The sequence below is a fragment of the Lissotriton vulgaris genome, chromosome 4_1, assembly GCF_964263255.1.
Source record: "Lissotriton vulgaris chromosome 4_1, aLisVul1.2, whole genome shotgun sequence".
NCBI lineage: Eukaryota > Metazoa > Chordata > Amphibia > Caudata > Salamandridae > Lissotriton > Lissotriton vulgaris.
The window spans coordinates 2,075,475,743-2,075,499,251 of record NC_141691.1 but is presented as its reverse complement, the minus strand read 5'-3'; the positions used below and the strand labels follow the sequence as shown (position 1 = coordinate 2,075,499,251).

At 48.7% G+C, this 23,509-nt stretch overlaps 1 protein-coding gene across 2 annotated transcripts in view; it reads right to left on the bottom strand.

Moving 5' to 3' along the window:
- The window catches only part of CPSF1 (cleavage and polyadenylation specific factor 1), a 324,374-nt gene that overhangs the window by 273,060 nt on the left and 27,805 nt on the right, over positions 1 to 23,509 (bottom strand). For both annotated transcript variants that reach the window (XM_086966520.1, XM_086966519.1), the window contains exons 6-7: positions 11,249 to 11,400; positions 10,334 to 10,480 (exon numbers count right to left, since the gene is read on the bottom strand). In XM_086966520.1, the coding sequence (XP_086822646.1) occupies positions 10,334 to 10,480; positions 11,249 to 11,400 (299 nt within the window). The remainder of the gene's footprint in view (positions 1 to 10,333; positions 10,481 to 11,248; positions 11,401 to 23,509) is intronic.

The window sequence follows — 23,509 nt, the reverse complement described above, 5'->3', positions numbered from 1 at the left end:
CTGATGATGCACCTCACGCACGGGGCTGCTGCAGTTATTATTCACACAGCTCTGATGATGCACCTCAGGCACGGGCTCACAGCTGTTATTATTCACACAGCTCTGATGATGCACCTCAGGCACGGGGCTGCTGCAGTTATTATTCACGCAGCTCTGATGATGCACCTTAGGCACAGGCTCACAGCTGTTATTCACACAGCTCTGATGCACCTCACGCACGGGGCTGCTGCAGTTATTATTCACACAGCTCTGATGATGCACCTCACGCACAGGGCTGCTGCAGTTATTATTCACACAGCTCTGATGATGCACCTTAGGCACGGGCTCACAGCTGTTATAATTCACACAGCTCTGATGATGCACCTCAGGCACGGAGCTGACAGTTATTATTCACATAGCTCTGATGATGCACCTCACGCACGGGCTCACAGCTGTGTTATTATTCACACACCTCTGATGATGCACCTCCGGCACTGGCTCACAGCTGTTATTATTCACACAGCTCTGATGATGCACCTCACACACGGGGCTCACAGCTGTTCTTATTCACACAGCTCTGATGATGCACCTCCGACACTGGCTCACAGCTGTTATTATGCACACAGCTCTGATGATGCACCTCAAGCACAGGCTCACAGCTGTTATTATTCACACAGCTCTGATGATGCACCTCAGCACGGGGCTCATAGCTGTTATTATTCACACAGCTCTGATGGTGCACCTCACGCACGGGGCTGACGCAGTTATTATTCACACAGCTCTGATGATGCACCTCACGCACGGGGCTGACGCCTCCTGTAAGTGCCTGTATTTCTGAGCCTCCCTTGAAACTCGAAAGAGAGGCAAATAAGTGATGCACCTCACGCACAGGCTCACAGCTGTTATTATTCACACAGCTCTGATGATGCACCTCAGGCACGGGGCTGACAGTTATTATTCACATAGCTCTGATGATGCACCTCACGCACGGGATCACAGCTGTTATTATTCACACAACTTTGATGATGCATCTCACGCACGGGGCTGACGCAGTTATTATTCACACAGCTCTGATGATGCACCTCAGGCACGGGCTCACAGCTGTTATTATTCACACAGCTCTGATGATGCACCTCACGCACGGGGTTGATGCAATTATTCACACAGCTCTGATGATGCACTTCTGGGGCCTACAACAAGACTATTTTACCGAAAGTGTTACTTATGTATTCCTTTATGCTTATCTCTCTACCCTGGTTGTATTACACTCAAGATCTGTTATTAGGCCCTTTGCATTTTTGCTAATAAATGATATTAACTATTGAGCTTGTCAGGAAATACTTCATGGGTGGGTATTGCCCCCTGCTCCTATGGCAAACCTGTTTTTGTTTAAATCTGTTTTATTGTTTTTCAAATAATACACAAACAGTCATGTTACAAAAAGTGTTAGCATTGTTTGTATACTATATTTTGTTGGATGATCGTTATATATGCAAAGTTACGAACAACGCCATGATATAATCATTAACAGTGTACCACTGGTATGTATGAAAAGTTCCCATTAGTGATCGCTGGCAAATGTTCCAGGATTCACAAACTTGTAATTACAGATCTAAACTGCGTTTGCTTCAAACAAACGTAATATAACAAAAACTGTATATAAGGCTGCCTAAAACGCATTTGTCACGTCGACAGATCTCATCTCTCCAATGGTACGTGCATTATATATATTCATCTAAGTGAGTGCAGGTAGCCATTTAGGAATCTCTCTCTCAGTTTTACGATGGGGTGTCCTATTAATGTTAGCTCCCTGAAAAACATGAACGTGGGGGGTGTAGGAAGGTGGATATCTGACTATGGTTACCCCCAAACTTTTTGCCTGGTGTTTAGATGGTTTTTGACATAGTTGGCCTGGGATCCTGCTATTCAGGGCCCCAGGCTAATTGCTCTCTCCTTAAAATGGACTCCATGTACCTTAGGTGCATACACAATTCGAACTGGTTCACCGTATAGGTCCCTGTAACAGTGTACTCCAGGTACCCAGGGCATAGGTGTATCCAAGGCCTACCAGGGGCTGCAGCATATATTGTGCCACCCCTGGCCTGGCCTCCATATTTGACACAACTGGCTGATCACTCAGATGGGGTAAATTGGTGTAATCACTTCTTGCTTAGATATAGTATACCTATATCTAACCTAACTGGACACATGGTAACCTATAAGCCACTCCTATGGAAGGCCTCTGCAATCCTGGAGGCAGAGTGCGTGGTTTCATGTGAGATGGTGCTCTAGCATGAGCTGAGCCTGTCTGCAGCTGTCGGGAACAACTCCCTTAGCTGTTCCGGGATATTGCCATACCATATACTCTTAAGTGGATTATAATCCTCGTGGTTATATGCTAACTTTGGTTTGGCTTTATCAAAACATGTCGAGTAAGGTGTCATACGATTTGGAATACTATCCCCTCGACAGTTCTGTCGACGGGGATAGTATTCCACCCTTCTAGAGGGACACGACATGTACATAACCTGAACCCCCGTTAAAGTTAAACTCGAGCCTCAGCATCACAAAATGCATGCTGTCACCACAGACACAAGTCTGACCTCCTGCTGCTGGGAGTTCTTCCAGCGAGGGAGGCTTGGACAAAGGGTTTACTGCCTTGGGAGGTGCGAGCACCACCCCAGGCAGGATTTTGTGTATTGGGTAGGACAGGGCTGAATAGAATCAGACATGCCCGGGGCACACAAGGTGTCCTCGTGCATAAGCCAGTCCAAACCGGTGCTGGGACTTTCCATCCCCAATCCTGGCGCGGAGATGGACAAAGGAAAGGGGGTGTAACCGCCCCCCTTCCTGGTCCCACCCAGAGGAGGGACCTAGCAGGTGATCCACCCCTCAGATTGGGAATAAGAGTGGGAGCAGTGCCATAGCACCTCAGATCATCCTGAATCAACTTGAAACTAAGAAGACGACTGGACTTCGACATTCTGCTGCACAGAAGACTGAAGAGCATCTCCGTGGTGGCCTAGGAGTGGCCACCCTGTGAACACAGGCACCATCCATCAACTCGACGTCTGCTTTGCCGCCGCTTCCTGCTGGAGCCCGAGCCCAGAGCCTGACGAGACCCAGACTCCCAGACTTCTCTCAACCCGTTCCACAGTCCCTGCAAAGAAGGGACCCGTGGAGGCAGGGGACCGGACATCTCGAAAGACCCCCGAGAAGCTGACTGCGCAGCACCCGAGGCACCCTCGATGCTGTGCTTTGGGGTTTGAGAAGCCCCACCACCGAGCAGCCCTTGCACCGAAGATCAGCCCTCCAGCATCTCCACGATCTGCGTGGGGCCCTTTTGCATCGTGCCACTCGACGCGCCATCCCGGCCACTTGCCACGTGGTCAGCGGCCATCTTGGTGACGAAACCTACAATTTACACTGCGGGTCTGGTTGCTCCAGACTTGCCCTCGCTCCTGTAAAAAGGAGCACCCGCTCTGACCTTGCTGGTCCGAGTGATAAGCTTTTTCCACTTCCTGCGTGGCTTGCATTAGCCAAGGCCTGTTTGCTCCAATCAAGTTGCCGACACCGCCATCAGCTAGAGCCTTCGTGGGAAAGCTCGTGATCGACTCCTGGACGTCCTCGACCTCTTCGTGTCCACGTGGCTGAGGAGACAAGCTGCACCTCATCGCCTGTTTGCACCCGACATCGCCTGGTTCCATCCTGGTTCCACGGTAGTCACTGGCTAGTGACTTTGAACATTGTCCCCTCTTCTTTCAGGTCTTCACCACTTCAGATCCACCCTTGGATCCACCGGAACTCTTCTCGTCGCCTGCAGCATCTTCAGCTCCAAGCACCATCGACCTGCGTGACGAAACCCGACACTACTTCGCACCTGTGCACCCGCTTCCTGTGGGTGAGGTAACTCAGCAACGCCAGTGTTCCTACACTGGTACACACCTCTAGTGCCTAGGTCTAAAGTCTTGTCCTTCTAGGTCAGCAGGAAGGTTCCTTAAACACTACTTTTATAACTTTTACGCACCATTGACATTACATTGGTATTTGCGGGCCTTTCCCGACTTCTTCACTGTTAGTCCCGAACAGCTCCAGCGATTACCAAGGCCCTAGGCCTACTTCCTTTCAGCTAGGTGGTTCTCAAACCACTATTTTAGTATATGGTTTAGATGGCCCCTAGGGCTCATCCATATTGTGCAACTTTTGTGTATTTAAACTGTGTTTTGTTTTAACGCATTTGCTTCTGTGCTCATAAAGAGTATAGGGGATTTGTAGTAAATAAATATATATATATATGTTCAATATATCTGTGTGGTGTCCTTTCATTTGGTATTCAAGGGGATTGTGTATGGTAAAACAGCTTGCTTCACATGCCTTTACAGAGTTTAGCCTAAGACTGCTTTGTCCACGCTACTAGGATAGCTGGTCTATAAGGTTGACTTACAACCAATCATCATAAGGGTTGCTTGGCATGGTACAAGGTGATCTTTAGAACTAGTGAGCATCATATACCAGGCCAACATCTCACAGGGGGTCATCCGTTTAATCAAAACCCATTAATACAGCGTTGCTTTAATTTTACAAATATTAGAGCAGCTCTAATTGCAAATGCTCTTTGTCAAGGAAAAGGTTTGTCGTATATTCACCATAAACAATAAAAGCTACGAACGCATGACATCAGGGAAGCATAATTTGTTTAGATCTACTCTTTTCACACATGCAACAGCTTTAAGATGTCGCCAGTTAAACAAAATAAAAATAGGTGATGACAGCCCGTTAAGTTTAGCGGCAGCAGTACCTCATTTTGCAGCAAATGTGTAACTGCAACATTAAAAGCAAGAAACAAACAACAAGCAAACTCACCGCCGCAGCCCAGCTTCAACAGGAAGCCTGGCAACCTTTGTTGGGGCGGGGCCGGACAAATACAGGAAGCATACGGGAGCCTACCCCGCCGCGCTCCTGTGCCCGCCGGAAGATTTGCGTCTCAGCTAGCGGGGCTCCCGTGCTCGTGGAGAGCCCCGCAGCCCCCGCCTGCTGCCCAGAATGACCCGGTGGCTGTCGAGGGACACGCGAGAAGAACATGGTGAGTGGGGTGTGAGGGGGATGTGTGCGCGCGTATGTCTGTGTGCGCGCGTATGTCTGTGTGTGCGCGTGTGTCTGTGTGTGCGCGTGTGTCTGTGTGTGCACGTGTGTGTGTGTGTGCACGTGTGTGTGTGTGTGCACGTGTGTGTGTGTGTGCACGTGTGTGTGTGTGTGCGACGGTGGGGGTGGGAGGGGTTCTCTGTATGTATGTGTGTGTGCGTGCATGGGCGCTCGTGTGTGTGTGTGTGTCTGTGTATGCGCATGCGTGTGTCATGTTGGAGCTTTCCAGGAGAGGAGACACAGCACACAGCGAGCACGTGTGCGTGGCCCGCTCAATTTCGAGCACGGGCCAGCTCCTGTCCCCTCTTCTGGAAAGAACAATCCCTAACAATAGGTCTCTGGCGAGACCGCGCTTCGCGCGGTTAAACGCCACGAGACCTAAAACACAAGTCTAACAGAGGGCAGAAAGGCACAACAAGCACAAGTGTGAAACTACAGCATTGCGCCCAAGCTATATTAAAGACACTTTTCAAGAAAGCTTGACATCTCAAACTATTATGTAATCTTTAGAACAGAGCAACTGTTAAGACAGTTCTACAAACCACATAAATTTGTACGACAATCTTGCATAATTCATCCGCTTGTATGCAGAAATTTCACCTGTTCACACATCAGCAATCTAGTTCCAAGTAGCCACGGTTTAAGAATGCATTGAGGAGATTAGGTTTAGTGCCACCTGTGAAACCCATAAACTCTTGTGTCAACTGATCAGGCCTCGGCCTTACCCAGTCAGATTGTGTGATCTTGGGAAATCACTTTTTCAACTCCTAGATAATTAACTGCTGAGGAGTCTGTTTTATCAACGGAGTTATTCATCCCCTGGTGCTCCACTCCACAACTCTTTGGTTAAAATAAGGACCACTTAGCTGTTGTACTATGCAATATGTTGTTATTAATATGAATATTAAGGCTGACCGTACGGGGTTCACTTAAGTACAGAAGTTTTTTCTATTATTACTACATGCATCACAATTCTAACAGCCATTCTAAAACGTAAGAAGAAATGCCCAAATAACTACACATTACCACTTAAAATGGCGATTCTATTACAGAAAAAGTGTTTTGGGACAAAATGTGACTAGTAAATGTCTCTGAAAACATGCGAACTACAAGTAGCACATTAATACAAACCACAGCACTATTTCTGGTGTTTAATGCGTTGCATTCAACGAGTTGTAAGCATGATAGCCAAATAAATTCAGAAGAGAGCCTTTGAGTGCTATCCACACACAGAGCAGGTGATAGATTGCGCGCAAAGCCTTTATTGCCTGTCCTTCCCATTCCATATTTTATAACAATTTACATTAATGAAACGTTAATAAAACGAGATGCTCTCGGTTCCAGGCCGGGTCTGCTGGAAGGCCCGTGCTCCAGGCCGAGGCGTTAATCTATGGGCTGGCCGATATCCGCCGCATAGACTCGCACTCTGGCCGCTCTACGTACGGTGCTGTGAGAGAGGCGGTCTAGTCGGAGTGGGCTGGAGCGAGCGCGTGTCTGCGTGGTTCCACAACGGGGGAAATATCTACCTGTGAGTGATATAAAAATATATTTTTTTTTGTTTGTTTTATAAAGCGCAAACTCGATGGTATCAGAGCGCTTTAAATGGCGGACACGTTTTTTCTTTTTTTTTTAAGCTATGGGTATATTGAGTGATTTACCCAGAACCACAGGATGTTTGAGCCTTCCTGCCAGTCTCGAACCTGGGTCCCCAGCTTTCAGGTCGGCCGCTCTAGCCGTTAAGCCACACCCTCTGCCTTCAGCATTGATCCCCAGCAGAGCACTTCCTCTCTCTGGCGAGCTCGTCTATTGAATGCACATTAGCGTTTGCAACTGGCACAGTTCGCGAATTAAACTGAGTCAAATCTTGCAACTTTTAATTATATTTAAATGAGTAATGGGTGCCACGGTATTAGTCAAAGGTTTAGAAAGGAAAACAAAAATGATAGCGGACTATGTTTATGAGAGAGCACAGGCTGACATGGAATACTACTTGCAGAAAATGTAAAACTTTCAAGAGGGCTGGTAGTTGCTAGCAGCTTAACGCCTTAGGACAGATTCTAACATGCTGAACCCGCATATGCTCCTCTCAATCACCAGATGTGAACATGAAACCAGCTCCAAATCCTGGAGCAGCATCAAGTGAAACCAAGTTTAACACACTGGGAGGGGGAAGGAGAAATGCGAGACACGGCCTGGCGGCCGTGAAAGGGAAAGTACCGCCGGCCGTGGGCAGTGAATAATTAGGGGAGGAGAAATGCCTGAGGCCGAGCGCACGCTGGGGGAAGCTTCAGGGGAAGCAAAAGATGGCTGGCTTTGATGTGGCGATGCGAGGCAGGCAGGCGGATAGAAGCGCGTGCATGGGACACATGCACTTCTGGAAATCCGCATTTTTTGAGAGCTTAGCTTAGCTCTTAGTTTAGCCCCAATAGGTTTCGAGTTATAAATAATTCGACCTAAAAAACAGAGACAACATGTATAAGTAAAAGTGGAGACATTTAATTATATTTTACCTAAGAATAAAAATAAACTGATAGAAGCATGCGACTCCAAGTGCAGAAGAGTTCCTTGTACAGTGACGTAAAATTAATAATTGTTTTACTCAGTTGCTGAAGTAGAATTAGTGAGCACATGCACAGGGCGAGCAGACAGATAAGGTGCCAGTGAGAAAGAACTAGAAACAAAGTGCTCAGTAAATGATTAGGAGGGAAGGAGCGAGGGGTTAGTAGGGAAAGGAGACACGAGTGGAAGGGTGGGGTGGGAGAGCATGAGTGTGTGTGAGGACAGTAAAAAATAATATGATATGAGAGACAGAAAGCAGCCTGTCTGAATATGGGCTTGACTTCCCTCTCCCTAATCATAGGTTTACTCGTAGACAAAACTCCTTCCCTCTCCCATTCACTCACTCACTTCAGGCCAAGTCGTCCCCTTGCTCTGTCCCTCTCTGTGAAGTCCCAGAGGCAGAGTCAGATATCACTCCTCTGACAGCAACGTATCCGAAGAGCACTTATTTCTTTCCGAAGAGCACTTATTTCTTTCAGAGAGGGAGAGAGCCTGCTTTGCAGAAACTTCACTGCTCCAGAGTCTTTTTCGATATAAAAAAAATTCAGATGACATTTGAAAGCACTTTTTGATGACTGATGTGCAGGGCGCTCAGGTTGTAGCGATAGGAAGCAATATTGCGATAATTGCATAAGGTTGATATTGTAAGTACGTCCTCTTGTGTAATTCAACAACAGCATTTTTCTCAAAAAGTTCCAATTTAAAACATAGGGCATTAAATTCAAAACGTGTTGTCAATGTTTAGAGCCAGTACAAACGGGGAGACAGTGCCTACGGGTCAAGTGCATGGCGATCAATGCGCTATGCAAAAACACTTTAACAAAACGCCACTTATTGGGGGTGAAGTCGCCCTCTGTTGTGGCAGTAGCAGCAGGGCGCCAGATAACAGAGGCGGTGGCAGGCCACAGTGCCCTTTTCTTAACACCCTGCCACCAACGCAAACAAACTGAGATCGACGCCAACTCTGCACTGGCCGCGAAAAGAGAGACAACAAGGAAGTGAGGAGAAAGAGCAAGATAATAGGAGACAAACATAGCAGCTAACGGGGAGGAAGCAAGGAAAAACCGGGAAGCAAGGGAGTGCCTGGAGGAAACTGAGAGGGGAGAAAAGGCTAAGAAAGGACCCAAAAAAGAGAGGATGAGTTAGCGAGAGTGAAAAAGACTTTTCAAAAAACCCGAAAACAAAAGTGGTGTTTTTGGACGAACGAAAGGTAATAAACATGGAACTACAGCAAAAAAGAAAATGAAAGGCTGAAGCCTGTAGAGAGAGAAGGAGAAACTCGTGGAACTGGGAATTGCTGAAACTCTGTAGGAAGAAAAACACAGAGAGCGATAATAACAAGACGGCAAAAGTGAAACGAGGGGTGCGCGCACGCACGTCAACAAACACGCGAGTGGTGCGCGCGCAGCAGCGCCAAAAGTGAAAGTTATCAGTTTTAGATGGCGCCTCCGGCACTGAAAGCTGGCAGCTGCGCACGTTCACGTTAACGCAAGCTTTAGGCCAGCAAAAGCCGGTGTGTAGCACTTTGAAAACGCACTTACTAAATGTCTCGTCTAAGACTGCGCATGCGCTGCATCAGGCGAGACCTAAAAAGCACAATTTGCGGACCAAGGTCTAGCTTCCTGCCAAATTTGGTATAACCCATTCAGTAGTTTTAGCTGCGGCCTATCTTTAAGGAGTCTATAGAAAATGCATTGGGACTTCACATGTTGGGAACCCTCCCCACCCTATCTCGGCCCCTGCTTGATGGATCACCACAGGAACTTTCCATGCACAAACTAGTCAAAATGTAGCACCTTTTTGGAAAGTTCAGTGGAGATTCGTCAGATGGGGCCAGAGTTATTAGCAACATGCAAATGCTTTTCCTAAGGAACAGCTGATCTAACTAGGTATTTATTAAGCTAGATGTTCACAGGAACAAACAAACCCCCTTAATGCAGCTTTGTTGAGTCGGTGTGCATTCACAGCACACAAGGCCTTGCTGCATTAATGGGCCACAAACAGACACAGATCTGTAGTTCAGCAAGTTAGTTATTTATGGGCCAAGAAGCCCTTAATAAAAGATCTGTCATACAGCCACGAATTCATGGGCCACAAAGTCAGTAAGCAGAGATTTGTTGTACAGTCCGCTATGTAAGTCAATAAGGTTTTGATATCCAGCCAGACATACATAGGCCATGAAACCAGTCAAAGATTTGCTGCACAGCCAAATATTCTTTTGCACAGCCAGGCGCTCATGGGCCACAAAGGCAATTAATAAAGATTTTTTGTATAGCAAACATACAGTGGTCACACAGTTAGTGAACACTTTGTTGTAGGACTAGGCTAGAGGTGCACAATATCTACCCTAACCATGCACACTCAAAGGCATCTCATGTGACCCAAAGGGGTTGCTGCCGTTGGCTACACGTGGATGCTCAGCTTACTTTTGTCAGCTGCATCACAGTACTGGAGAGTTGTAGGTCCATCATGGAGTGACCTTGCTATTTCTACACGTGAGAAACTGAAAAGAAAACATTTGCATAAAGCAGAGGCCACAAGTAGGACAGGGTTAGTTTAACAAATGTATTTTAAGGTGCACAAATGTCGAGGTCTGGTGGGTTCAGAGAGAATGAGTATTGTGGGCTTGATGGAATGTATTTAAGGTACATACCCGGGCCAGGTCTGGTTGGGTTCGAAGAGGATGAGCAGGGTAGGCTCGTAATAGCCATACAGGAACTTCATGTCAATGATGTTGAGCAGCTTCTCATCCAGTTCTCGCACATCAATAATATAGCTGGGAAGAAAGCTTGATTTCTGGCTGTGAAGATGAAAATTCAATATAATAAGTAAGACACTCGAGAAACAGAGATCTTACAAAGTACGTGCTGTGAGCTGGTTCCTTCATTAAACAGGGAAAGCGTGAATGGCAACTACGTAATCCTCTAAAAGTACTTTGTGTGTGACTACGCACCTATGTGCTGTGGCATCTTGTGGGTCCTGCTAAAATTACTACGCAGGTAACTGCTGCACTAAGGTGAGTGAGCAACTCTTGGGCTAAGTTGGGTTCCTATGGAAATCATTTGCATATTCTAGCACCTTGTACATAATCCTGAGTCTTCTCTCTCGATCCTTTCCAAGCTGCAGCTATACTCTCTAATGGCAACAGCATAAACTGACAGTAGACAACTGACTTGGAGTGGGGTACCGTAAAAAATTCTTTACACAAAGCACAACAAGTCTCTGCCCATGAAGTGGTGCTCAGACCAGCACAGCAACACACAGTTGGCTTAAACACAGCAGGAGGAGGAGCAGAACAAGGCTTTTCGAGCCAAGAGTAAAAAAAAGCAGGGCGAGACAAGAAGAAAAGGATCTGAGGCAGAACTCGGTGGAACTGACTTCAGAGGTCAGGTAGTTTCACTGAATACATGACTCTGCCACGGGAGTGTTGTTGCACACTTATGCAAAGGCCAGGGGTCTGCTTTTAATACTGTCTCATTTATTATCTAGAGCATAGATTCAGATCATAGTCAATGAGGACAAGTAACAACATCACTGAGGAGAACACAAATTCAGGATACTGTCATACTTTTCTCCCATGACTCCCTCGTGTTCATCTGATACAGTCTCTCTCCGGAAAGGCAGGACCACCAGTCTGGTGCCATATATCAGCATGACCGCACAGCGTCCATCGGGGTCCACACGTACTTTGGGGATGTGGACATTCTGCACAAAGCCATCCTACGTGAAAAGCAAGGGTAAAGATGAATGCAAGTTTTTAATCTCAATTACTCTACCCCTCCCTCATCCCCACAAATGAGACAATATCAACAAATCAAACACTTTCACTTCAGAACAAACTGTGGCCCCAGTCAGACACAGGGCTTCTCCTTACACAAAAAATGTCCCAAAGCCTACCCGCCCTCAACGTTAGAGAATTTTGTGGTTAGGTCATCTTTCTACAGGACCATGTTGGCCACCAGAGAGAAATCTGATGAGAAAATCAATCACTCCATGGACAGGAGGTTCTCAATGCTGAGCAGGTAACAACAGCACACCTAAACACAAGCTATAACAGCCTCCTACTACTGTATATGCAGTGTAAAATCAGAGTCCATGACAAGGGAGGGGGGACAGGAATCAATCAGAGTCACAGAGAGGAGAAGTGTAGGTACACTCAGAGGAGTCCGGATCAGGAAAAGTTCACTGGGTGCCAGGAAAGGAGGGTCAAATACAAACACCCAGGTCTTGGAATTCATGACAACTTGTTGGGATGGTGAGGGCATAATCAGAGCAAGAAAGAAATAAGCCCTGCTGAGGGGTGGCATATTTGAACAGTTATGATGAGGAAGTACTCTCAGAAGCATTGTGTACCCGCGAGGCATATGTAAGCATAACCATCAGGGTTGAGATAAAGCACAAATGATGGGGAAGTGGATAATAAGTGTGTGGATTATCGATACATCAGCACTAGGAGGAGGACACAGCTCACTGGGGCACACGAATGAAGGCACTCGGAGTTCAGCATTCAGAACGATCAAAGAGTGGCAACAAGAAAGGTCACTCATATCGAGAATGTGAAAGTGTCTGAAAACACAAAGCAGTTTTGGTTTTGGACTAAATCAGAATTGGACTGGGGTCATAAAGGATTTCAACACAATAGAATCCTCCATGGAATGCTATGAGCATAACAGCAAATATAAAATGCTGAGACTACAGAAATTAAGATCGATTTTGTAGTGTCCTATGTAGAAAGACGCCAGGATGTATATTTAAGGCTTCTTTTTTCAGTCTCCAGTTCAGGTTACATCAATCTATTTATTTATTTATTTTTATTTATTTTTAACACTTGTAAAGCGCTGCTTATACCCTTGGGCGTCAAGGCGCTGAAACCTATATTAAAGAAGAAATGGGGGATGAGAGAATGAACAGGTTTGATGGATGAGAAAAACAAGATTACTGAGAGAAAAGCCAGGTTTTCAGAAGTTTACGGAACTGGAACAGAGTAACACTTTGTCTGATGTTGAGAGGCAAGGTGTTCCAGAGTCTGGGGGCCGCCACCAAAAAGCGTCGGTCACCCCAGGACACTGTTTTGGTACGAGGGACAACCAGTTGGTTGAGAGTGGCTGATCGTAAAGCTCTTGTAGGTTTGTAGAGTTGAAGTTGGTCTCTTAGAAAGTGTGGTCCTTGATTATTGATTGATTTGAAGACTATACAAAGTGCTTTGAAGTGAATTCTTTTTTGTACAGTCAGCCAATGAAGATCTTTTATGTTTTTGGCAATGGGTTCGAACTTTGTTTTGCCGGTAATGAGGCGGGCTGCTGCATTTTGTATAGTTTGAAGTTTTGTAGTTACTCGGATTTGCGCATTGAGAAATAAACCATTACAATAATCCAGGGATGAGAGGACAAGGGCAGAAACTAGTGTCTTAATAGCAGAGTCAGGAAGGAAAGGACGTATTTTGCGAATCATTTTTAGCTTTAAGTGCGCTGTGGATACTGTCTTATTGGCGTGATTCATGAAATTAAGTCCATCATCAAAGATAACACCCAAATTCCTGACCTTCGAGGTCGGCGTGGGAGGAATGCCGACGGTCTCTGGCCACCAACAGGTGGACCAGGCTGGGGAGAGTGGACCAAAAATGAGTACCTCAGTTTTTTCTGAGTTTAACTTTAAGCAGTTTGTCGCCATCCAATCTCCTATATCTAGGAGCCCTTTCTTAAATTTTTCAGCTACTTGCTCTCCGTCACCTTTGATCGCCAACACTAGTTGGGTGTCGTCGGCGTACGAGGTAAGGCTCATCCCATGAGCTTTGATGGTCTTGGCTAGGTCCGACACGTAGATGTTAAAAAGTGTCGGACTAAGGGATGAGCCTTGAGGGACTCCGCAGGGGGCGGAGAGTTGGGCTGATTGAAAGGGTCCTAGGATGCCCACCTGCGTTCTGTTGGCAAGGAAAGAGGCTATTAAGTTTTTGGTAGTATGACAGATGCCAAATCCTTGGACACGGTCGACCAAGATGTTGTGGTCGACCGTGTCGAAAGCCGCTGATAAGTCTAGCAGGACCAGTATGGCAGTGCCACCCTGGTCCCTGATAACCCTGATATCATCAGCGGCTTTGATCAAGGCTGTCTCGGTCCCGTGATATTTTCGGAACCCAAACTGCGTGTTATCAAGAAGCTGGTGTACTTCAATAAACTCAGAAATCTGGGTATTCATGATCTTTTCAATTGTCTTTGCCATGAAGGGTAGACTAGCAATTGGTCGGTAATTTTTTAGCTCACTTTTGTCGAGCGAGGGTTTTTTTAACAGAGGTTTTAGTAGTGTGTTTTTGAGCGGATTCGGGTAATAACCTGACCGCAATATTAAATTGCAGACCTGTGTGAGTGCCGGTATGATGACGTCTAAAACTGGTCTGAGGACAGATAGAGGGCAAGGGTCTAAGGGTGAACCTGATTTGATGGTCAGTAGTGTATTTTTTATTTGATCCTGGGTGACTGGTTGAAAGCACGGGAAGGCATTGACTGGGGAGGAAGTGACGGATGAAGTTAAGACCGGAGGTGATTTGGAGGAAAATGCTTGGTAAATGTCATCTACTTTAGTGTAGAAAAAAGATGCAAGAGAGTCACACAAAGATTGTGACGGAGGGGGCGTGAGGTCCGGGGAATTGACTGATAGAGCTTTGGTGATAGAGAATAGTTGTTTACTGGAATTCCTCGCCTTCTCAATTTGGTCAGTGTAGTATTCTCTTTTAGCTACTGCTATCATGTTTTTATATAGTGCTAAGGATTCCTTGTAAGCAGACTTACTACCGGCATCATAGTCTTTTCTCCAGGTTCTTTCCTTGCTGCGGTTTATCTGTTTTTGTGTCCTAAGTTTATCGTTATACCAAGGAGCGGTGGGTTTAGCTCTATTACTAGAGTGTTCCTTGGAAGGGGCTGATTGATGTGTTGCCTGGCCAATCCAGTCATATAATTGCTGGAGAGCTAGATTGGGGTCTGAAGCGAACTCTGGGCAGGTTTGTATGAGTGTGAGCTTCAGGTTTTCTAGATTTATATTTTTCCAGTCTTTAAACGATAGTTTAGGTACAGGTTGGGAGTTGTTGTTACCATGATTGCTAGTAGCAATATTGGCAAAGATTGCAAAGTGATCTGTCCACGGCATGGGCAAAATATTAGTGATTTGCAGTCCTTCTAAATTGGAAAAGATGGGGTCCAAAATGTGGCCTGCTTGGTGAGTGGCGGATGTAACAAGCTGTTTTAGCCCTAGATTGCCTAAATCAGTAGTAAGGGCAACAGAGTCGGCTAGGTGATCCAGATCTAAATGAAAGTTCAGGTCGCCGAGAACGGTGAAGCTGCTTTCTGTGGCTACAGATTCCATTATGGTATTTATGTTAGACAAAAAGGTAGTTTTTGATCCCGGGGACCGATATATTAATATACCCTTAAAATTGGATGAAGGGGAGATATTGATAGAAAATTGCATGGCCTCACAGGCGGTGGAGGGAATAGAGTTTGTTCTAACAGGGTATAAATCTCTGGCGATTATAGCGAGCCCACCCCCTCTTTGTTTTGGCCTGTCCTGACAATATGCCTTGAATCCCGGTGGCACAGCGATGACCAAATCTGGCTGTGAGGAATCATCTGTCCAAGTTTCGGTAATGAACAAAATATCGAGAGAGTGGTCGGTAATCAGATCAGATATTTCCTGCCTGTGCTTACCGAGTGAACGCGCATTTATGAGGGCTATAGAAGTAATAGCACCTGCATCTTGGTTAATTAGAGTGCCGTTAATTTGTTGGGGAGGTAGTAGAGGGATAGTGTGAAGACAGTGAGGGCAGGTGGTGGCCATGTCTTTATGAATCTCTGAGGGATTGATTTTTAAACATTTGGACGTATTAAGGGGACGAAAGGCATGTAGGTTGTGGCAGGAGTATGTTATAGAATTCCCTGATAGATTTAGGGCAGGATTTATGGCCCTGGGCCCGGTCCCGGCGCGGACGGGCGCAGACGGGCTTGCCTCTGGCGCGCCTCCGGCGCGCCGCCGGCGCGCCCGCTGCGCCCGCCCGCTGCGCGGACGGGAAATCACTTTACTTTTATGCATTGAAAGGGCGGGAGGGGGGGAGTGCTGGATCGACTAGAGCGCAGCCCTTCCCAGCTCAATGATGGCGTGTGAGGCAGGAGTAGTCACGTGACCGCGACCAAAAGGGCAGCGCTGTTGGGGGTGAAGCTGCAGTCGCGCAATGCAGCGCGCGATCAATTTCAGAAAGGTGAGCACAAAAATAGCCACCAGCAATGTATTTAAAAATACATCTCACAATTATAGCCCTATGCGCGGACAATAACAAACAGCTGATAATGCAGTATACACGGGTTAAAAATCAGAGGATAGAAAAGAGAATCCCCCGGCTTCCGCCTCAGGGGAGAACAATATTAAAATACAGGTTTACCGATAGTGAGAGAGAACGCCCCTTAAATAAACACAGAGGGCGGGAGCGCTGGATCGACTAGAGCGCAGCCCTTCCCTGCTCAATGATGGCGTGTGAGGCAGGAGTAGTCACGTGACCGCGACCAAAAGGGCAGCGCTGTTGGGGGTGAAGCTGCAGTCGCGCAATGCAGCGCGCGATCAATTTCAGAAAGGTGAGCACAAAAATTAGCCACCAGCAATGTATTTAAAAATACATCTCACAATTATAGCCCTATGCGCGGACAATAACAAACAGCTGATAATGCAGTATACACGGGTTAAAAATCAGAGGATAGAAAAGAGAATCCCCCGGCTTCCGCCTCAGGGGAGAACAATATTAAAATACAGGTTTTCTAGACTCCAGCCAGCCTAGTGTGGTACCAGTCCCACCAGGAGCAGCCTCCCTAACTGCTCAGCCCATCTCTAATTGCCAACACTCATCCACTCAGACACCCAGGCATTCCACGCATCACAGGCACACCAACATTCTATGACCAACTCACACTCTGGCTGAGCAGCTAGAGGCAGCAGGGCTGGAATACATGTTATACAAATAAGTAGGGTATAACATTATCCCTTTTTCCTTAAACAAAAGCAAAAAGGAAACATGAGAACTATACACAGGTAAAGTAATGGAACGAATCTCAAAGATGCAGCCAAAGGACAGAGCATCAAAGAAGATAGAACTATAAAAACAAGAAAGGATGGTTACAATACAGCATCATAAGGTTGAGCAACAATATCTACCAACGTCCTCCATGCAAAAATATGAAAACTATTTGAAGAGTGAGCAAATAGTACAATCCTGTAGGAATATAAAATGTAACATTTGAAGTAAATACTGTAAGCAAATGCATACAGACGCAAAGGACAACACACCCTGCAACTACAATCCCAAAAACAAGCACTGGCGTTGCCAATAGGTCTCGCAGTAGGAAAGTTGGAGCTATTGGTTTTGTAAATGACAAAGCCCTTTATGTATTTAAAATGATAACCAAAGTGAAAGGCATTGTTATTTGCAATTGTAATGGCTCCAACTGTCGTACTGCGAGACCTATTGGCAACGTGAGTGGTTTTTCGTGTGTGAGTGGCGTTGTGTGTGTGAGTGGCGTTGTGTGTGTGAGTGGCGTTGCGTGCGTGAGTGGCGTTGCGTGCGTGAGTGGCGTTGCGTGCGTGAGTGGCGTTGCGTGCGTGAGTGGCGTTGCGTGCGTGAGTGGCGTTGCGTGCGTGAGTGGCGTTGCGTGCGTGAGTGGCGTTGCGTGTGTGAGTGGCGTTGCGTAGTTGCGTGGCGTTGCGTAGTTGCGTGGCGTTGCGTAGTTGCGTGGCGTTGCGTAGTTGCGTGGCGTTGCGTAGTTGCGTGGCGTTGCGTAGTTGCGTGGCGTTGCGTAGTTGCGTGGCGTTGCGTAGTTGCGTGGCGTTGCGTAGTTGCGTGGCGTTGCGTAGTTGCGTGGCGTTGCGTAGTTGAGTGGCGTTGCGTAGAGTGGCGTTGCGTAGAGTGGCGTTGCGTAGAGTGGCGTTGCGTAGAGTGGCGTTGCGTAGAGTGGCGTTGCGTAGAGTGGCGTTGCGTAGAGTGGCGTTGCGTAGAGTGGCGTTGCGTAGTTGAGTGGCGTTGCGTAGTTGAGTGGCGTTGCGTAGTTGAGTGGCGTTGCGTAGTTGAGTGGCGTTGCGTAGTTGAGTGGCGTTGCGTAGTTGAGTGGCGTTGCGAAGTTGAGTGGCGTTGCGGAGTTGAGTGGCGTTGCGTAGTTGAGTGGCGTTGCGTAGTTGAGTGGCGTTGCGTAGTTGAGTGGCGTTGCGAAGTTGAGTGGCGTTGCGGAGTTGAGTGGCGTTGCGTAGTTGAGTGGCGTTGCGTAGTTGAGTGGCGTTGCGTAGTTGAGTGGCGTTGCGTAGTTGAGTGGCGTTGCGAAGTTGAGTGACGTTGCGAAGTTGAGTGGCATTGCGTAGTTGAGTGGCGTTACGTAGTTGAGTGGCGTTGCGTAGATGAGTGGCGTTGCGTAGATGAGTGGCGTTGCCTAGATGAGTGGCGTTGCGTAGATGAGTGGCGTTGCGTAGATGAGTGGCGTTGCGTAGATGAGTGGCGTTGCGTAGTTGCGTGGCGTTGCGTAGTTGCGTGGCGTTGCGTAGTTGCGTGGCGTTGCGTAGTTGCGTGGCGTTGCGTAGTTGCGTGGCGTTGCGTAGTTGCGTGGCGTTGCGTAGTTGCGTGGCGTTGCGTAGTTGAGTGGCGTTGCGCAGTTGAGTGGCGTTGCGTAGGTGAGTGGCGTTGCGTAGGTGAGTGGCGTTGCGTGGGTGAGTGGCGTTGCGTAGTTGAGTGGCGTTGCATGTGTGAGTGGCGTTGCATGTGTGAGTGGCGTTGCATGTGTGAGTGGCGTTGCATGTGTGAGTGGCGTTGCATGTGTGAGTGGCGTTGCATGTGTGCGTAGTTGAGTGGCGTTGCGTAGGTGAGTGGCGTTGCGTAGTTGAGTGGCGTTGCGTGGGTGAGTGGCGTTGCGTAGTTGAGTGGCGTTGCATGTGTGAGTGGCGTTGCATGTGTGAGTGGCGTTGCATGTGTGAGTGGCGTTGCATGTGTGAGTGGCGTTGCATGTGTGAGTGGCGTTGCATGTGTGAGTGGCGTTGCATGTGTGCGTAGTTGAGTGGCGTTGCGTAGTTGAGTGGCGTTGCGTAGTTGAGTGGCGTTGCGTGGTTGAGTGGCGTTGCGTAGTTGAGTGGCGTTGCGTAGTTGAGTGGCGTTGCATGTGTGAGTGGCGTTGTATGTGTGAGTGGCGTTGCATGTGTGAGTGGCGTTGCATGTGTGAGTGGCGTTGCATGTGTGAGTGGCGTTGCATGTGTGAGTGGCGTTGCATGTGTGAGTGGCGTTGCATGTGTGAGTGGCGTTGCATGTGTGAGTGGCGTTGCATGTGTGAGTGGCGTTGCATGTGTGCGTAGTTGAGTGGCGTTGCGTAGTTGAGTGGCGTTGCGTAGTTGAGTGGCGTTGCGTGGTTGAGTGGCGTTGCATGTGTGAGTGGCGTTGCATGTGAGTGGCGTTGCATGTGTGCGTAGTTGAGTGGCGTTGCGTAGTTGAGTGGCGTTGCGTGGTTGAGTGGCGTTGCGTAGTTGAGTGGCGTTGCATGTGTGAGTGGCGTTGTATGTGTGAGTGGCGTTGCATGTGTGAGTGGCGTTGCATGTGTGAGTGGCGTTGCATGTGTGAGTGGCGTTGCATGTGTGAGTGGCGTTGCATGTGTGAGTGGCGTTGCATGTGTGAGTGGCGTTGCATGTGTGAGTGGCGTTGCATGTGTGCGTAGTTGAGTGGCGTTGCGTAGTTGAGTGGCGTTGCGTGGTTGAGTGGCGTTGCATGTGTGAGTGGCGTTGCATGTGTGAGTGGCGTTGCATGTGTGAGTGGCGTTGCATGTGTGAGTGGCGTTGCATGTGTGAGTGGCGTTGCATGTGTGCGTAGTTGAGTGGCGTTGCGTAGTTGAGTGGCGTTGCGTGGTTGAGTGGCGTTGCATGTGAGTGGCGTTGCGTAGAGTGGCGTTGCGTAGAGTGGCGTTGCGTAGAGTGGCGTTGCGTAGAGTGGCGTTGCGTAGAGTGGCGTTGCGTAGAGTGGCGTTGCGTAGAGTGGCGTTGCGTAGAGTGGCGTTGCGTAGAGTGGCGTTGCGTAGAGTGGCGTTGCGTAGAGTGGCGTTGCGTAGAGTGGCGTTGCGTAGAGTGGCGTTGCGTAGAGTGGCGTTGCGTAGAGTGGCGTTGCGTAGAGTGGCGTTGCGTAGAGTGGCGTTGCGTAGTTGCGTGGCGTTGCGTAGTTGCGTGGCGTTGCGTAGTTGCGTGGCGTTGCGTAGTTGCGTGGCGTTGCGTAGTTGCGTGGCATTGCGTAGTAATAACAAACAGCTGATAATGCAGTATACACGGGTTAAAAATCAGAGGATAGAAAAGAGAATCCCCCGGCTTCCGCCTCAGGGGAGAACAATATTAAAATACAGGTTTTCTAGACTCCAGCCAGCCTAGTGTGGTACCAGTCCCACCAGGAGCAGCCTCCCTAACTGCTCAGCCCATCTCTAATTGCCAACACTCATCCACTCAGACACCCAGGCATTCCACGCATCACAGGCACACCAACATTCTATGACCAACTCACACTCTGGCTGAGCAGCTAGAGGCAGCAGGGCTGGAATACATGTTATACAAATAAGTAGGGTATAACATTATCCCTTTTTCCTTAAACAAAAGCAAAAAGGAAACATGAGAACTATACACAGGTAAAGTAATGGAACGAATCTCAAAGATGCAGCCAAAGGACAGAGCATCAAAGAAGATAGAACTATAAAAACAAGAAAGGATGGTTACAATACAGCATCATAAGGTTGAGCAACAATATCTACCAACGTCCTCCATGCAAAAATATGAAAACTATTTGAAGAGTGAGCAAATAGTACAATCCTGTAGGAATATAAAATGTAACATTTGAAGTAAATACTGTAAGCAAATGCATACAGACGCAAAGGACAACACACCCTGCAACTACAATCCCAAAAACAAGCACTGGCGTTGCCAATAGGTCTCGCAGTAGGAAAGTTGGAGCTATTGGTTTTGTAAATGACAAAGCCCTTTATGTATTTAAAATGATAACCAAAGTGAAAGGCATTGTTATTTGCAATTGTAATGGCTCCAACTGTCGTACTGCGAGACCTATTGGCAACGTGAGTGGTTTTTCGTGTGTGAGTGGCGTTGTGTGTGTGAGTGGCGTTGGGTGTGTGAGTGGCGTTGTGTGTGTGAGTGGCGTTGCGTGCGTGAGTGGCGTTGCGTGCGTGAGTGGCGTTGCGTGCGTGAGTGGCGTTGCGTGCGTGAGTGGCGTTGCGTGCGTGAGTGGCGTTGCGTGCGTGAGTGGCGTTGCGTGAGTGGCGTTGCGTGTGTGAGTGGCGTTGCGTGTGTGAGTGGCGTTGCGTAGTTGCGTGGCGTTGCGTAGTTGCGTGGCGTTGCGTAGTTGCGTGGCGTTGCGTAGTTGCGTGACGTTGCGTAGTTGCGTGGCGTTGCGTAGTTGCGTGGCGTTGCGTAGTTGCGTGGCGTTGCGTAGTTGCGTGGCGTTGCGTAGTTGCGTGGCGTTGCGTAGTTGCGTGGCGTTGCGTAGTTGCGTGGCGTTGCGTAGTTGCGTGGCGTTGCGTAGTTGCGTGGCGTTGCGTAGATGAGTGGCGTTGCGTAGATGAGTGGCGTTGCGTAGAGTGGCGTTGCGTAGAGTGGCGTTGCGTAGAGTGGCGTTGCGTAGAGTGGCGTTGCGTAGTTGAGTGGCGTTGCGTAGTTGAGTGGCGTTGCGAAGTTGAGTGGCGTTGCGGAGTTGAGTGGCGTTGCGTAGTTGAGTGGCGTTGCATAGTTGAGTGGCGTTGCGTAGTTGAGTGGCGTTGCGTAGTTGAGTGGCGTTGCGTAGTTGAGTGGCGTTGCGTAGTTGAGTGGCGTTGCGTAGTTGAGTGGCGTTGCGAAGTTGAGTGACGTTGCGAAGTTGAGTGGCATTGCGTAGTTGAGTGGCGTTACGTAGTTGAGTGGCGTTGCGTAGATGAGTGGCGTTGCGTAGATGAGTGGCGTTGCCTAGATGAGTGGCGTTGCGTAGATGAGTGGCGTTGCGTAGATGAGTGGCGTTGCGTAGATGAGTGGCGTTGCGTAGTTGCGTGGCGTTGCGTAGTTGCGTGGCGTTGCGTAGTTGCGTGGCGTTGCGTAGTTGCGTGGCGTTGCGTAGTTGCGTGGCGTTGCGTAGTTGCGTGGCGTTGCGTAGTTGCGTGGCGTTGCGTAGTTGCGTGGCGTTGCGTAGTTGAGTGGCGTTGCGCAGTTGAGTGGCGTTGCGTAGGTGAGTGGCGTTGCGTAGTTGAGTGGCGTTGCGTGGGTGAGTGGCGTTGCGTAGTTGAGTGGCGTTGCATGTGAGTGGCGTTGCATGTGTGAGTGGCGTTGCATGTGTGAGTGGCGTTGCATGTGTGAGTGGCGTTGCATGTGTGAGTGGCGTTGCATGTGTGCGTAGTTGAGTGGCGTTGCGTAGGTGAGTGGCGTTGCGTAGTTGAGTAGCGTTGCGTGGGTGAGTGGCGTTGCGTAGTTGAGTGGCGTTGCATGTGTGAGTGGCGTTGCATGTGTGAGTGGCGTTGCATGTGTGAGTGGCGTTGCATGTGTGAGTGGCGTTGCATGTGTGAGTGGCGTTGCATGTGTGAGTGGCGTTGCATGTGTGAGTGGCGTTGCATGTGTGAGTGGCGTTGCATGTGTGAGTGGCGTTGCATGTGTGAGTGGCGTTGCATGTGTGAGTGGCGTTGCATGTGTGCGTAGTTGAGTGGCGTTGCGTAGTTGAGTGGCGTTGCGTAGTTGAGTGGCGTTGCGTGGTTGAGTGGCGTTGCGTAGTTGAGTGGCGTTGTATGTGTGAGTGGCGTTGCATGTGTGAGTGGCGTTGCATGTGTGAGTGGCGTTGTATGTGTGAGTGGCGTTGCATGTGTGAGTGGCGTTGCATGTGTGAGTGGCGTTGCATGTGTGAGTGGCGTTGCATGTGTGAGTGGCGTTGCATGTGTGAGTGGCGTTGCATGTGTGAGTGGCGTTGCATGTGTGAGTGGCGTTGCATGTGTGCGTAGTTGAGTGGCGTTGCGTAGTTGAGTGGCGTTGCGTAGTTGAGTGGCGTTGCGTGGTTGAGTGGCGTTGCATGTGTGAGTGGCGTTGCATGTGAGTGGCGTTGCATGTGTGCGTAGTTGAGTGGCGTTGCGTAGTTGAGTGGCGTTGCGTGGTTGAGTGGCGTTGCGTAGTTGAGTGGCGTTGCATGTGTGAGTGGCGTTGTATGTGTGAGTGGCGTTGTATGTGTGAGTGGCGTTGCATGTGTGAGTGGCGTTGCATGTGTGAGTGGCGTTGCATGTGTGAGTGGCGTTGCATGTGTGAGTGGCGTTGCATGTGTGAGTGGCGTTGCATGTGTGAGTGGCGTTGCATGTGTGAGTGGCGTTGCATGTGTGCGTAGTTGAGTGGCGTTGCGTAGTTGAGTGGCGTTGCGTGGTTGAGTGGCGTTGCATGTGAGTGGCGTTGCGTGTGTGAGTGGCGTTGCGTAGAGTGGCGTTGCGTAGAGTGGCGTTGCGTAGAGTGGCGTTGCGTAGAGTGGCGTTGCGTAGAGTGGCGTTGCGTAGAGTGGCGTTGCGTAGAGTGGCGTTGCGTAGAGTGGCGTTGCGTAGAGTGGCGTTGCGTAGAGTGGCGTTGCGTAGAGTGGCGTTGCGTAGAGTGGCGTTGCGTAGAGTGGCGTTGCGTAGTTGCGTGGCGTTGCGTAGTTGCGTGGCGTTGCGTAGTTGCGTGGCATTGCGTAGTAATAACAAACAGCTGATAATGCAGTATACACGGGTTAAAAATCAGAGGATAGAAAAGAGAATCCCCCGGCTTCCGCCTCAGGGGAGAACAATATTAAAATACAGGTTTTCTAGAC